At 46.6% G+C, this 12,500-nt stretch overlaps 2 protein-coding genes across 5 annotated transcripts in view; one reads left to right on the top strand and one right to left on the bottom strand.

Moving 5' to 3' along the window:
* Window positions 1–3,127, top strand: part of LOC113568368 (uncharacterized) — a 32,332-nt gene extending 29,205 nt beyond the window's left edge. Inside the window, exons 1-3 of one of the 2 annotated variants that reach the window (XR_014117769.1) lie at window positions 160–410; window positions 2,115–2,344; window positions 2,534–3,127. The gene's annotated coding sequence lies outside the window, so the exon portion shown is untranslated. Of the gene's footprint in view, window positions 1–159; window positions 411–2,114; window positions 2,345–2,533 lie in introns of those variants that run through there. The other variant, XR_003409584.3, reaches the window with a different exon arrangement.
* A 5,291-nt stretch (window positions 3,128–8,418) lies between these two features.
* arhgap35a (Rho GTPase activating protein 35a) overlaps window positions 8,419–12,500 on the bottom strand; it is a 55,605-nt gene continuing 51,523 nt past the window's right edge. For all 3 annotated transcript variants that reach the window (XM_081700423.1, XM_081700424.1, XM_035533924.2), the window contains 2 exons: window positions 12,486–12,500; window positions 8,419–12,212 (listed from right to left, as the gene is read on the bottom strand). The exon at window positions 12,486–12,500 is cut by the window's right edge and continues 91 nt beyond it. In XM_081700423.1, the coding sequence (XP_081556549.1) occupies window positions 11,774–12,212; window positions 12,486–12,500 (454 nt within the window). In that variant the 3' untranslated portion in view covers window positions 8,419–11,773. The remainder of the gene's footprint in view (window positions 12,213–12,485) is intronic.

Here is a 12,500-nt window from a genome sequence, read left to right as displayed (position 1 = left end):
CATCAGGAGAGGTGTGTTATATACCATCAGGAGAGGTGTGTTATATACCATCAGGAGAGGTGTGTTATATACCATTGGCAAAAGCCCTTCCTCCTCCTCCTCCTCCTCCTCCTCCTCCTCCCTCACTAACGTTCCCCTCTCTCTCTTGCTCTCTCTGTTTTCAGCCTCACTCTCTCTCTCTCTCTCTCTCTCTCTCTCTCGCTCTCTCTCTCTCTCTCTCTCTCTCTCTCTCTCTCTCTCTCTCTCTCTCTCTCTCTCTCTGCACATCAATCATGGAGTCTCAGCAGTATCAGAAAGAGTACATCTGAAACCATGATGAATGACAACTTCCTTTTGATTTCCCCTCCTCTGCCAGAACCATTAACTGAAGGTGCCTGACTGCTGTGGAGGATAAAGCAAACTCACGATAGGTGCTGTCACAGACACGTACGCACACGAAAGCACACGCACATGCGCACATGCGAATGGACACGCACGCACACGCTGCCCATCAGAGCAAATGCTAGAACTGGGTGACTCCCAAAACAAGACACACGGACACGCACATGCACAGACACATCTTGAATCATTCATTAAATCTTCTCTACAACAGGTACAATGTGTAAATAGAGAATTGTGTGGATACTATGAATTTTTGCTTCACATATGCAGTCATGTTAAAGTATTTTCCCCAATAAATGACAGTGATTACAGACAGACAGTTTGATTAGATCTGAGTGATCAAGGTAACAGTCAAATATGTGAACAATCAGGTTTGGGTCGCAGCTGTTGCAGGATGAGTGGCCTTTACACACTACGTCTAGATGCTCGTAGAGTCCCGTGTGTTATGGTCATTCTGTTCAGAATTACCCGGAGCACTTCCTGTCTGTCCTGGAACCGTGTGGCATGTGCTTTTGCACACATTAATGAGGTCTTTTTCAAATCATAACATTTCATGTTATATAAATTACAATTTCTGCTAAACATTTCCATGTAGCTAAGGTTAAAAACAAACCAACCAAGCGAGAAACTGAAACTATATCACAAATAAGTTGACAGTCAAAGTTAATAGATGGAAAAGATAGCAAAATCAAACCACTATCTTGTGCTGAATGAAAAGGTAACAAAAATAAAAGCCTTACAGTGTGCTGAATGAAAATATAACAAAATAAAAGTCTTACAGTGTGCTGAATGAAAATATAACAAAATAAAAGCCTTACAGTGTGCTGAATGACAATATAACAAAATAAAAGCCTTACAGTGTGTTGAATGAAAATATAACAAAATTAAATGCAACATGGTGTACTGAATGAAAATATAACAGAATAAAAGCCTTACAGTGTGTTGAGTGTCCAGCTGTGTCCAGGACTGAAAAAAGGAAAAAGATCCAAAGTCAAACATGTAAAAGATTCAAATACGAAGCTTTGATGAGCAAATTTACTCACACTTTCAAAAAGGCCTATGAATCCGCCACCAGCCAGACCATAATAATCATAGCCCTATAGGTAGAGTGGCAGATCTATAATAGTGAGTGAAACGCAGCACAGGGCATTATTAGCACGCTCCACTGTATTATGTCTGGCTGGGAAGCTTCTCTGATTGTGTGTTATACGCTGTGAATGTGAACTGACATGCTTGACTGCTCAGCAATATACAAGGCAATTAACTTGATGTCCCTATCTCAGACTGATGCTAGCAGCCAGCCTGGAGTGGGGACTCGTGCACACCACGCTGGTCCACCAGGACAAGGCTTTCCATAAAGAGAGTTACACTATGTCCAAAAATACTGCTAATGGCAGAAAATTACCTCGCACTTAATTCCACCAGCAGTGGTGAAATTTTCATTATGTTACACCATTTGTATGTTACAATAAAACATGGTGTTCACACAAATAAACAATTTAATTTGTAGAAAAGCTCCGGCGAGCCTTTCAGAGCAGGCTGTCTTGTTCAATAACAGTAAATGAAAGTAAATAAATAAGTCACACAGGGAGACCAATTACATGCAAAACACAGAGCTGGAGATGGGAGGGAGAGAGAGAGAGAGAGAGAGAGAGAGAGAGAGAGAGAAAAGGAAAAAGTGCTGACAAATAAATAAACAAACAAGTGGCCTGATATTCTTTTTCTCTTTCCAGCCGAGCAGGGAGATCTGCTGCCTGTGTCTTCAGCACACAGATCACAGCTTTACAACACAGACTCTACAAATTCTGCCTGTGTTAAGCTTGAGCAGGCTGAAATTCTACCAGTAACACGAGGGTGAGACATAGCAAAGGATATCCTTACTTGCTGGGACATGGCCCGACAATTTGTGAATAATGAAAATGAAGTCCAGAATATGACCTTGAAGAATATATTTTACAGTCCTGTAAGTATAAAAGTATTTTAATACTTTAAAAAAAAATACCAGCTCCCAATTTTAGGTCACTGTAGACACTGAGACAAAAGAAAGAAACTTAGGAAGGACATTTTCACAAGCCTTGCTTATATGAGAACCACACTGAGCCAGAAACCTCCCGAGTACATGACCTTTCTGACCTTTACGCTGTTTTCCCAGGTGTCTACTGGAGTCATTTGTCACGTGCTGACGGTAACTGAATGCCAGACAGGACGACGTCTCCCTGCATTCAGTGACGGATGTTATCCTGCAACAGCCGTTCATCCTCTGCGCACATTTGCGTTTACAGCTGAGGCATTAACTATAATATTTGGTTAACGTTGAAAATATTACATCATATTTTTAAATGACCACAGATAATTTGTTCAATCGGCCTACACAATCACTACCTCCACCTGGGCTGGGATGTTGACTCAGTGTTTCTCAGTGTTTAGTGTCCTTGCACAGACAATATGTGAGTGTTTGCTTGCATGCTCTAACTTCACCATCAAACCCAACACTACAGCGAACAAACTGTTTAAAAGCATTTTCCAGTCAACACACTGAGCTAGCGCTCACTTAAACAAGGAGGTGCTGTAATTCCACAACATGGTGCACAGGCACCACCAAACATCCGTGATTAAAAGAAAACATTTGTCATTACCACCTCACACGTTTTCCACATTTGACTGGACAGCAATAATCCAAACTATAATAATCCCACTCTGTTTAGAGAGGACAGTATATCCTGCAATTCGTCTGCATAATTCCTTTTTCCCAGTAATAAAAGTACATTCATGCTTTTCTTCTCTGTCTCTCTGCTGTTTCTAAATCTGCACAGTGTGAGTGTGAGGGAGTGTGTGTGTGTGTGTGTGTGTGTGTGTGTGTGTGTGAGAGAGTGGGAGAGAGAGAGAGAGAGAGAGAGAGAGAGATGGGTCCCTGATGGCTATCTGTCTCAGATGGTGTTTCCCCTCTCAGATCACTCTAATCTCTAATCCAACTGATGGGGTTCTGCTACTAGATTAGCGGGACATGGGACCACATCTCCAAGGTTACAGGCTGACCCTCAGAGAGTGTGCCGGTGAGCTAGGTCTCAGAGGCTTGGTCTGAGGGGGGCCACAAACATAGATTGGCTTAGCAAGTCAAATACAGTGTATATGTATTTTGAAGAAGTTGTAATAATCTATGTTCTTCTGTGATTTATAATTGTTGCAGGACACACACAGATGGCCCTGCGTCTGATGGGTTAAACTGTCAATCAGTGGAATACTGGTGGATAATATAATACAGTAAATATAAGAAGATTTGATCAGTCTGAGAAGGAACATTGGCCTTATATGTAGCCTGAGAAATATTCACACACTTTGTGCTAACAGGCAACACTCATATCTACACTCATATCGACACAGTCACTCATATCTTCACTCAGATCTACACAGTCACTCATATCTACAGTCGCTCATATCTACACTCATATCTACAGTCACTCATATCTTCACTCATATCTACTCTGGGGGTCAACTATGATCTCTTGGCCTGTAACCTTCATTAAGTGTTTGAATGAACAACCCCAAACCCTCTGACTGTCTGCAGAAGTGATCTGAAACCCTCCAGACAGACGGATCGACAGACACCTCCAAACTTTTAAACGAGCTTGAACCTGCTTAGGTTTTTAAACGCTCTCCTACCCTCTTATTTCCTCTCTCTCTCCCTCACTCTATCCCTCTCTCCTTCACTCTCTCTTTCATGAATTAACGCAGCAGCCTGCAGGGAGAGGCATAGTTAATTCTGATCATACTCCCCTCCCCCTCCGTCTGACAGAAGGAGATGGGGATCTGACAGTAAACAGCCGCGCAGATGCCTTGTGCGTGATTGACACGTAGGCAGGTCGCCGTATGCCCGCCCCGCACCTAATCCTGCCCTGTCAGATCTAATTGGAGAGGTGGAGCCCCGTGTCACCAGGGCAACTGATTGGCAGGACCCCGGCTTTGCATAGATATGAGCACGAGAGGAGGGGTGGGATACCTACCCTACTGCTGATGGAGATGGGAGCGGGTGATGCGTGCATGTAAAACCACGTTTAGCCTAAACTGAAACACGCACACACAGAACAACACGTGGACTGCGACTTTTTTAAAGCAGACACACACACATACACAGACAAGTGTAAGCACGTGAACTCGGAGGCCATTGAAGCATGACTCTAGCTGCTTATACACTGGAAGGGTGAGGTTCAGAATGTATGGTGGCCTGTTAGGGACATTAAAGAGTGCAGGTCCTGGGTGGCTACACAGAGTGGGGGTGTTAGTGGAGTCTCCGAGACACAGCATCCAGCCGTTGGAAGCCAAATGCGTGGAAAGGTGCTGTTTACGTCCTCGGTGCGTCTGTGTTTATTGATGCGCCGTGTGTCTGTGTGTGTGTGCTCCAATACGTGTGTGTGATCTTATAACCGAACCCAACATCACAATACTTACGGCTGATTACTCAGTCATGCAGTATATTCAGATCTGTGTGCAGCTGTCGTTTATATATCTCTGTATGCAAGAACATGGCTCCTCCGTAGAGTCTATGTGTGTGTGTGTGTGTGTGTGTGTTTTTGCAGAGTTATTCTGCTGCTGCTGCTGTGTGTGTGTGTGTCTGCCAGTCAGATGATTGACAGCTGCCAGTGACCTGTGGCAGTCAGAGAGCAGTAGTGGAGGTCGCCAGGTCGGACAGCACGGCGTTGCCCCGGAGACGACCTCAGCCCCTCATCTGCATACAAGCCTTCATTAGTGCAGCTACATTGCCTGCATAACACCAGAATAAATGAATAACGCCAAGCTTGGGGGGGGGATTGTTACACCAACGGGTCTTTAATTGGGACAGGTATAGTTACAGAACTCACTGTCAGGTATAAGACAAACACTGTAGCTCAGAATTACTTAAGATGACTTTCGTCCAATTCAGTTAAGATACAGCAGGTTGAAAATATTCTGAAAATACTCTAAATACATTTTCATAATAGCTGCTATAGTGTTCACTATGGGATGTTCTCACCACCTTCTCACACATGGCACACACCGGCTCATGGAGGCGCAGGCATGTCTTTCTGAGTACAATCTCTCTCTTGGTATAACCTTGCACTCCGGTGTCTTAATGAATTATTAACAGCTTATGGTGTAGCGTATATGTTTCTAGAAGCCTGAAGTCTGAGGAGTTCTCAGTCTGGCCAGTTTATCACCCTGCACTCTGCTACTCACTAACGAAGCTGCAGGAAGTGGATTTGTTTGAGAATGGTCGGGTAATTCTTTCACACCAGGTGAAACGCAGCCGCTAGAAACGTAGACGAAAGTTAGTTGTTTCTGCTCTCCGATAATTGCTGAAATAAGGTGGAAAATGTTCTCTCTGACCTCAGGGCGGTAGTGCACGGTGATGGAGAGGTGTTGGGCTGACCTTGGGCTCATGCGGTTAACACAGAGTGAATCTCTGTTCCTCTCAATGAGGGGCATGGTGAGCTTTTGAGTAGAAGTTAGAAAAACATCCCATGATATGTGACTGAGACCTACAGCACTACAGGAAAACGTTGCCGACAGAACCAGCATGTTTGGAAACCCTGAAAGTAAAATCCTGTCTCTCAGTCCAGAAATGGCATGGAGGAACGAAATGCAGGCTTAAGTAGCAAAGGCAGCAGGTCTCGGGAGTGTGGCTAGCGCGTGAGAAAGGGTACGGATGTGAGAGGAAGAGTATGGGTGTAGCGGGTCTGGGTGGTGCAGTTAGGAAAGAAGAAGTGTTTGGGTGGTGTAGTTAGATGAGGGAAGTGTTTGGGTGGTGTAGTTAGGAGGCAGGAAGGGTTTGGGGGTGTAGTTAGGAGAGAAGAAGCGTTTGGGTGGTGTAATTAAGCAAGCAGAAGTGTTTGGGTGGTGTAGTTAGGAGTGAGGAAGTGTTTGGGTGGTGTACATAGGAGTAAGGAAGTGTTTGGATGGTGTACTTAGGAGTAAGGAAGTGTTTAGGTGGTGGAGTTAGGAGAGGAGAAGTGTTTGGGTGGTGTAGTTAGGAGAGGAGAGGCCCGGGTCGCTTGCTCCACACATTCAGGTGATCGATGGGAGGATTACGTGCGGCTTTGGGGCTCACGCGCTCGGATCTCGTCCGTATCCTGCACCGGAGCCACGCGAGCGTCGCAGGGGAGGAGGGCTAACCTGGAACTGTCAAGCGCGTGAAGAGTCCCGCAAAGCCGAGCAGGACGTTCGCAGGGCCCGCTTCAGTGCACGCACGCTCACGCGCTCACAACAGCATGGCAAGCTCATTCCATATTCTGCGCGAGGCACGGGCGCGGCGAGAGTCAGAAGTTGAAGGAGAAGTAGAAGAAGGCGTCTCGCGGAAGACAGGCAGTGCCCCGCGCGCTCCGGGCTGCAGATAGCGTGCTATGCGCCGGGCATTTCTGAATATGTGGCCATTGTGATCACTTCTACTCCATTTCTGCCTCACACTCCCGAGGGCGCGCGGGTGAACTCGGCACTCGGATTCACGGCTCATTACAGAACGAGAGGGAAATAAATAAATAAGGAAGAAAGAAGCAAATGGAGGAAGACCGCTGGGAAATTACACGCGAGACGTGGTGGATCTCCGAATTAAACAGCATAATTAATCACGCTAAAAACAAGCTCACTGCTCACACACTTACTAATAATTGCATTTCTTTTCCACATCAGGAAATGCAATCAGATGATGTCTGAGCAGCCTGAGTCATCTGAGCTTCACAGCCCGTCACGCGCCAAAGTCAGAACATCCAGATGTGCTTCCATGGACGCTCACTTAACTGCACTGGCCTGCTCCTCTACAAAACAAACACTAACAAAGTCAAATTACAACGACATCAGTCGGTGGCCACAGGGGACAGGTCACGCGTGCGTGCGCATCACGCTCAGCTGTGCACGGTCACATCTCTGCCTCGAGGTGAAGCCGCTGCCGGGCCGTGCTCGCGCTACAGTTGCAGAAACACCTTTATAACGACATTCATCAAGTTCACAATCAAACGGCCAATAATCCATCTGTACCGCCGGTATCGATATCAAACGACCGCGATCGCCCAGATGGTCGATGGATGCCTGCGGGGCACATGGGGTCCCGTACCGATGCGCGCGTCGGCACGGGCAGGCGCGCGGGCCCCGCATCTGAATTCAACACGCCGCAGAAGCTGCGAGACCGGGAGAGTCACGGATGAGGAGCGATACGTGCCTCGACTGAGCATAAGACGCGCTGGACGAGTGCAGCTACTTTCCTTCTCACTTTCAAGAAAACTTTTGAAGTGAGACTTCACACAGATTAGAGCACGGACAGACCCTGCATATGCAAACGGAGCGCGGGACAGCAGGCCTCTAACCTACGCAACCTACTACAACGCAAACTCAGCTTGGAGCACGGTTAACTCTTTGCAATTGAAAACACACTAATAAGTGTATCTCACGCTCACGCGAGTGAAAAATTACCCTGAAAAACAACGAACGCGGTTAGAAAAAAACAAACAAAAACAAATTGGCGAATGTAAGACAAGGGCGACACTTAGTGGTCACACTGTGCCAGTGCAGCCATACAGTCTCGTCTGCAACGTCGAAGACGGTGTGTTGCGTTTTGAGGCTGAGAATCCTAAACAGTACATCGTAAAGATGATATAATGATATAATGGACTTGACTCCAAACTTATCTGGTAGTCACCTCCAAACCGCTTGTGTATAGACTCAGACTGTCATCGTTATAGTGTAATATTCTGCCCCTCTTACATTCCTCAGGTCCAGGGGGTTAATGTAGCATGTCTTGTTGACCTCCTGCTCTTCTATTTATCATCTCGGTGGTGTAGGAAACATCCGCTGTGTGGAATCAACCAAATATTTTTTTAATACAATTAACTGGATACCATTATAATAACTAATAAACACAACTCTTGCTCAGGGCATGATTCAATATTTAGCCTGTGATGCAAGAAACTATGAAAATGCAGTTTTCTCCTTCAGCAGATGAGGAAAGTCAGTTTAGTTAGATTATCATTAAAATAACTGCTGTAGAGGGGAAGCATGTCCGGGACAAGCTGGAACACTGGAAGCAAACCCCAAACGGCTTTATTTTAAACCAGTCAGCACCGGTATCGGTGCCATAGCAACACTTAGGCTACATGACCCACTGTACAGAGTGCCAAGTATGGCACTGGTGAAGCCATCGAAGTTTGAAACTAATTGGGAATCGTTAAGAAGGGCATTCGGTTATCAGGCCTGGGAGAGCAAATGAGCGCAACACCCAGGTCCCGGGTTTGAATCCCAGGGGGTCACACGCCACCACCATTGACAAACATACAAGTTGAGCATCAGCCAAATACTGTAAACAGAAACCATAAATGTTGTAAGCAGTTTATATTGCTGTAAATAGTTTACCATAAAACCCACACACAATTAAAATATTCAGAATCACACAGCACACTTGCAGTATAAATGAAAGATGCGTCAAAGTTAATAGACGTGTCTCTGTGGAGAACTACATGTAAAACCTTTTTAGTGCAGAAACTATAAAACATGGGAAAAAAACCCCAGATTTGTTTTAAGTCAGACAAAAACCAGACACTGGAGACATATTACAAGATTGATTTATTAACTATAATACAGGTCGCGTAAGGCCTTACTGGTCGTCCTCCACTCCCATCGAGACCAATGACATCATACTCTTACCAAATAACCACACAAGCTTTTTATCAATGTATCTTCATTTAAATTTTTTTCCCATGTTTAATGTTCATTTCATTTTTCTTAGCTATGGACAGCGGAAGGCCAGACTCCTGAACGTGAGGATCCATCATGCACTGCGTCTCAGGGCCTTTACACCTTTCACAAAATTGTTTTTAAAAAAGGTCTTTTTTAATTATTAAAATAAAAAGAAAAAAAAGAATTTTCTATCACCACTGACTACAGGGCAAATGTTAGACCCCTAACATACAAATATGCAACAATTTTGAATATAGTTTTGCTTTCTTCTCAATTAATTTAATCTGTCACCATTGATGCGTAAGTAAAAGACAGAAATGCAGCCAGAGCTCAGCAGAGCCGTGACGCGCCGTTCCACCCTCAACTCCTTCTCACACTTCTTTGCTTTTCTGCCAAGTCTTTAGCGGCTTGGGGTCAGCTGAGGGTCAGCACCGGGAGGGCGCGCGTCTTCACACAAGCTCCCGAAACACCCGGTCCGAACCAGAAGAGAGAGAGGAGAACACAGTGACTGCACGCCCGTGTGAGGGAGGACCGTGAGCACGCACGGAGAGAAACAGCGGTGAGGCTCCAAATAGCGAGGTGGGCGCTTCATTTGAGTCTGACGGCCAGGGTGGGACGGGACGGGACGGGACGGGACGGGACGGGACATCGGGGGGACAGATCCACCAGAGACTTGCACTACAGGAAACGCCCTTCTACCTGGAGCTCAAACTAAAACTGTACGGATCCATAATCCTAAAATCCCTGTTCAATTCCAGGATTTTCCGTTCAGGAACGTACGAGCACGTTTACATTTTCTCAAGAGTCGCACATCGATAACAATAACCCGGACCTGACGATGACGCAACGTTCAGTGTCATTATCTCCTCTGCTACTGTCGACCTGAGAATACAGAGTCCAATATAAGTTTCTGAGAGGCGTGAGAAGAGAATCGCGCAATGAAACTCGTGCCGTCCATGTCTATTGAGTTCCACCTCACCTCGTCACTTGTGATGCGCTGCAAACGAGAGCTGTGATTTAAAGTACAGTCTGCACTTCACTGTGGGGGATTGTAATGAACTTGGCGTTAAATGTGGGCAGAAAAATCGAAGCCTTACTTCTGAGGTGCAGTACCGCGTCGGTACAGCAGGTGGTAGGTGCTCTCCAAAGAACATGGATGAAGCCCCATTTGAAATAACATGCATAAGAGAGACATACCTAGACTTGCATATTAATGGTTTTCTGCCTTTCTGTCTATACCCTGTCAAACACAAACCATTTATGACATTTTTCAGATGTATTTTAAGCAGCACAGTGCAGGCTTATGTTCTGAATTACATGACACATTTTAAAACGGAGGGGTGATGTTGTTAAAACAGAGAACGAGAATTTCAGTATATCTCCAGTCTCTGGTGCAAATGGTCTCTCTTGAACCAGTCAATTAGACACATGTTTAGAGATGACAAATTTTCTATGTGACATTTCACAGGTGTAAAGTGTACATATTGACTGACAGACACACACACGCACGCGCACACACGCACGCGCACACACACACACACACACACACACACACACACACACACACACACACATAAAGGTTCCAATTTACTAGAGACCTTAGCCCAGCTGCTAGTTTGTGCTCAAAGAGGAAACCTCACTGACAGCCGTTATAAAATGGAGCACAACTGAATTGTAACCAGCGTCATCAGAGCAGCACACCTGCTTTCTGGTGGAGCACATTCATTGGTCCAAGCCTATGCCAATCATCTGCGTACACCACGCCCCCACAGGACAGGAAGCACGCGAACCTGGCCACAGAGTCTACAGCTGTAAGGACGATGACTTCGCGCTATAGAACTAAACAACACGCCACTCTAGAAATGGAAAGGCATCTCTCTACAAGTTCAGGACATTCTGGCTCATCGTGAGGAGGGCAGAGGGGATGAGGAGACATGTAGAGAAGACTACAAATCCCAAGATGCCACAGGGATAATAATAAAAAAAGTACCAAAGTTCACTGTAGTCCACCACCAGCAAAACAGGTCCAGTTTGTCAAGTTCAGACGCTTATCTTCTGCTGCTTTATAAATGTCTGTTGCAAGTCGAACAGGATTGGGAAGGAGAGGAATGTGGTTCAGAGTTAGCACATCAAGGGCTGAAAGGAGTCATCTTTTTTGTTTTGTTTTTTAATGCGATAATAATAATGGTCGAAAGCTACAAAACAAAAGTGTCAGGAATGCTAAGGAAGGCCCATTGCCACCCAAACTGGTTCTCCAGTGTGACTGGTGAAGTGGACAGGGTTTAGGTAGAGTGGAGTTCAGGGTTTGGTCCACACGCCACACTCTCCTCAGGCCTTTTTCCTCAGACACCCCTCAGGGGTGACCCCACGCTGACCCCACGCTGACCCCAGACAGAGGGAGTTCTGTGTGTAGCTGAGCTCTAACGCAGAGCGGAGTCGAGAGTTGTGACCTACGGAGAGACATGAAGGGTGTTCTAGCACCCTCTCACCCCATGTCTCACCCTCTCACCCCATGTCTCACCCTCTCACCCCATGTCTCACCCTCTCACTCCCCACTGCCTACTGTCTCTAGTTTTCAGACACATTTCCCGCCCAATCTCATTCATATCCCACCACCTCAGAAAAATCTTTTAATTTCTCAAACTCTCCTCATTAACTTCGGTGATTTTGCCACGCTCCCTTACTCTCCCGCTGCTCACAACGTGTGCTGCTCCGCGGGGGTGTGGTGCGGGTGTAGCACCGGCAGCAGACTCTGGACGGGAGACTGCGGGGTAGGGGGCGGGGAATGGGGCGGGGAATGGGGCGGGGAATGCTGGGCAGAGCTGAAGGGCGGGGCCACGTGCTGGGGTGGAGCGTAGCAGGACGAGTAGGCGGAGCCGGCCACGGGCGAGGCGGAGGAGAGGGTCGCCGTGGGCGACCCCGGGAGGCCGGCCGGCCCGCCAGGCGTGTTGGCCAGGGGCTGATTGTGGAAGAAGAATGCACACTGGTGGATGAAGGTCTCGATGATTGTCTGGTAGGTGCGCGTGGCGGTCAGGGCGTCCATGGTGGTGAAGTCAGGACGCATGAGTGTGGGCCAGAAGCAGATAGACAGGTTATCACTGGTCATCAGGTTCACGCGACTGCTCTGACTCACTCTGAGAGAGACAGACAGAGAGAGAGAGACAGGGAGTGAAATTATTAAACCAGTTAACACACACACACCCAACCCCACCCACCCGCCCACCCACACACACACACCCCCACCCACACAACCCTACACCCTCACACACCCAAAACAACAACATTGCTGAATGAATATAGATACACAATCACATCTGACAGAAGAACGTGTGTGTGTGTGTGTGTGTGTGTGTGTTACAGGCCCAGTACTCACTTGTTCAGGGTTGTGTGTGTCTGCGCGTACTCACTTGTTGAGGTGGCTG

This window comes from Electrophorus electricus, chromosome 17, assembly GCF_041902795.1.
Source record: "Electrophorus electricus isolate QZ-2024a chromosome 17, ASM4190279v1, whole genome shotgun sequence".
Lineage (NCBI taxonomy): Eukaryota > Metazoa > Chordata > Actinopteri > Gymnotiformes > Gymnotidae > Electrophorus > Electrophorus electricus.
The sequence above is the reverse complement of the archived record's forward strand: the minus strand, read 5'-3'. Positions and strand labels throughout refer to the sequence as shown.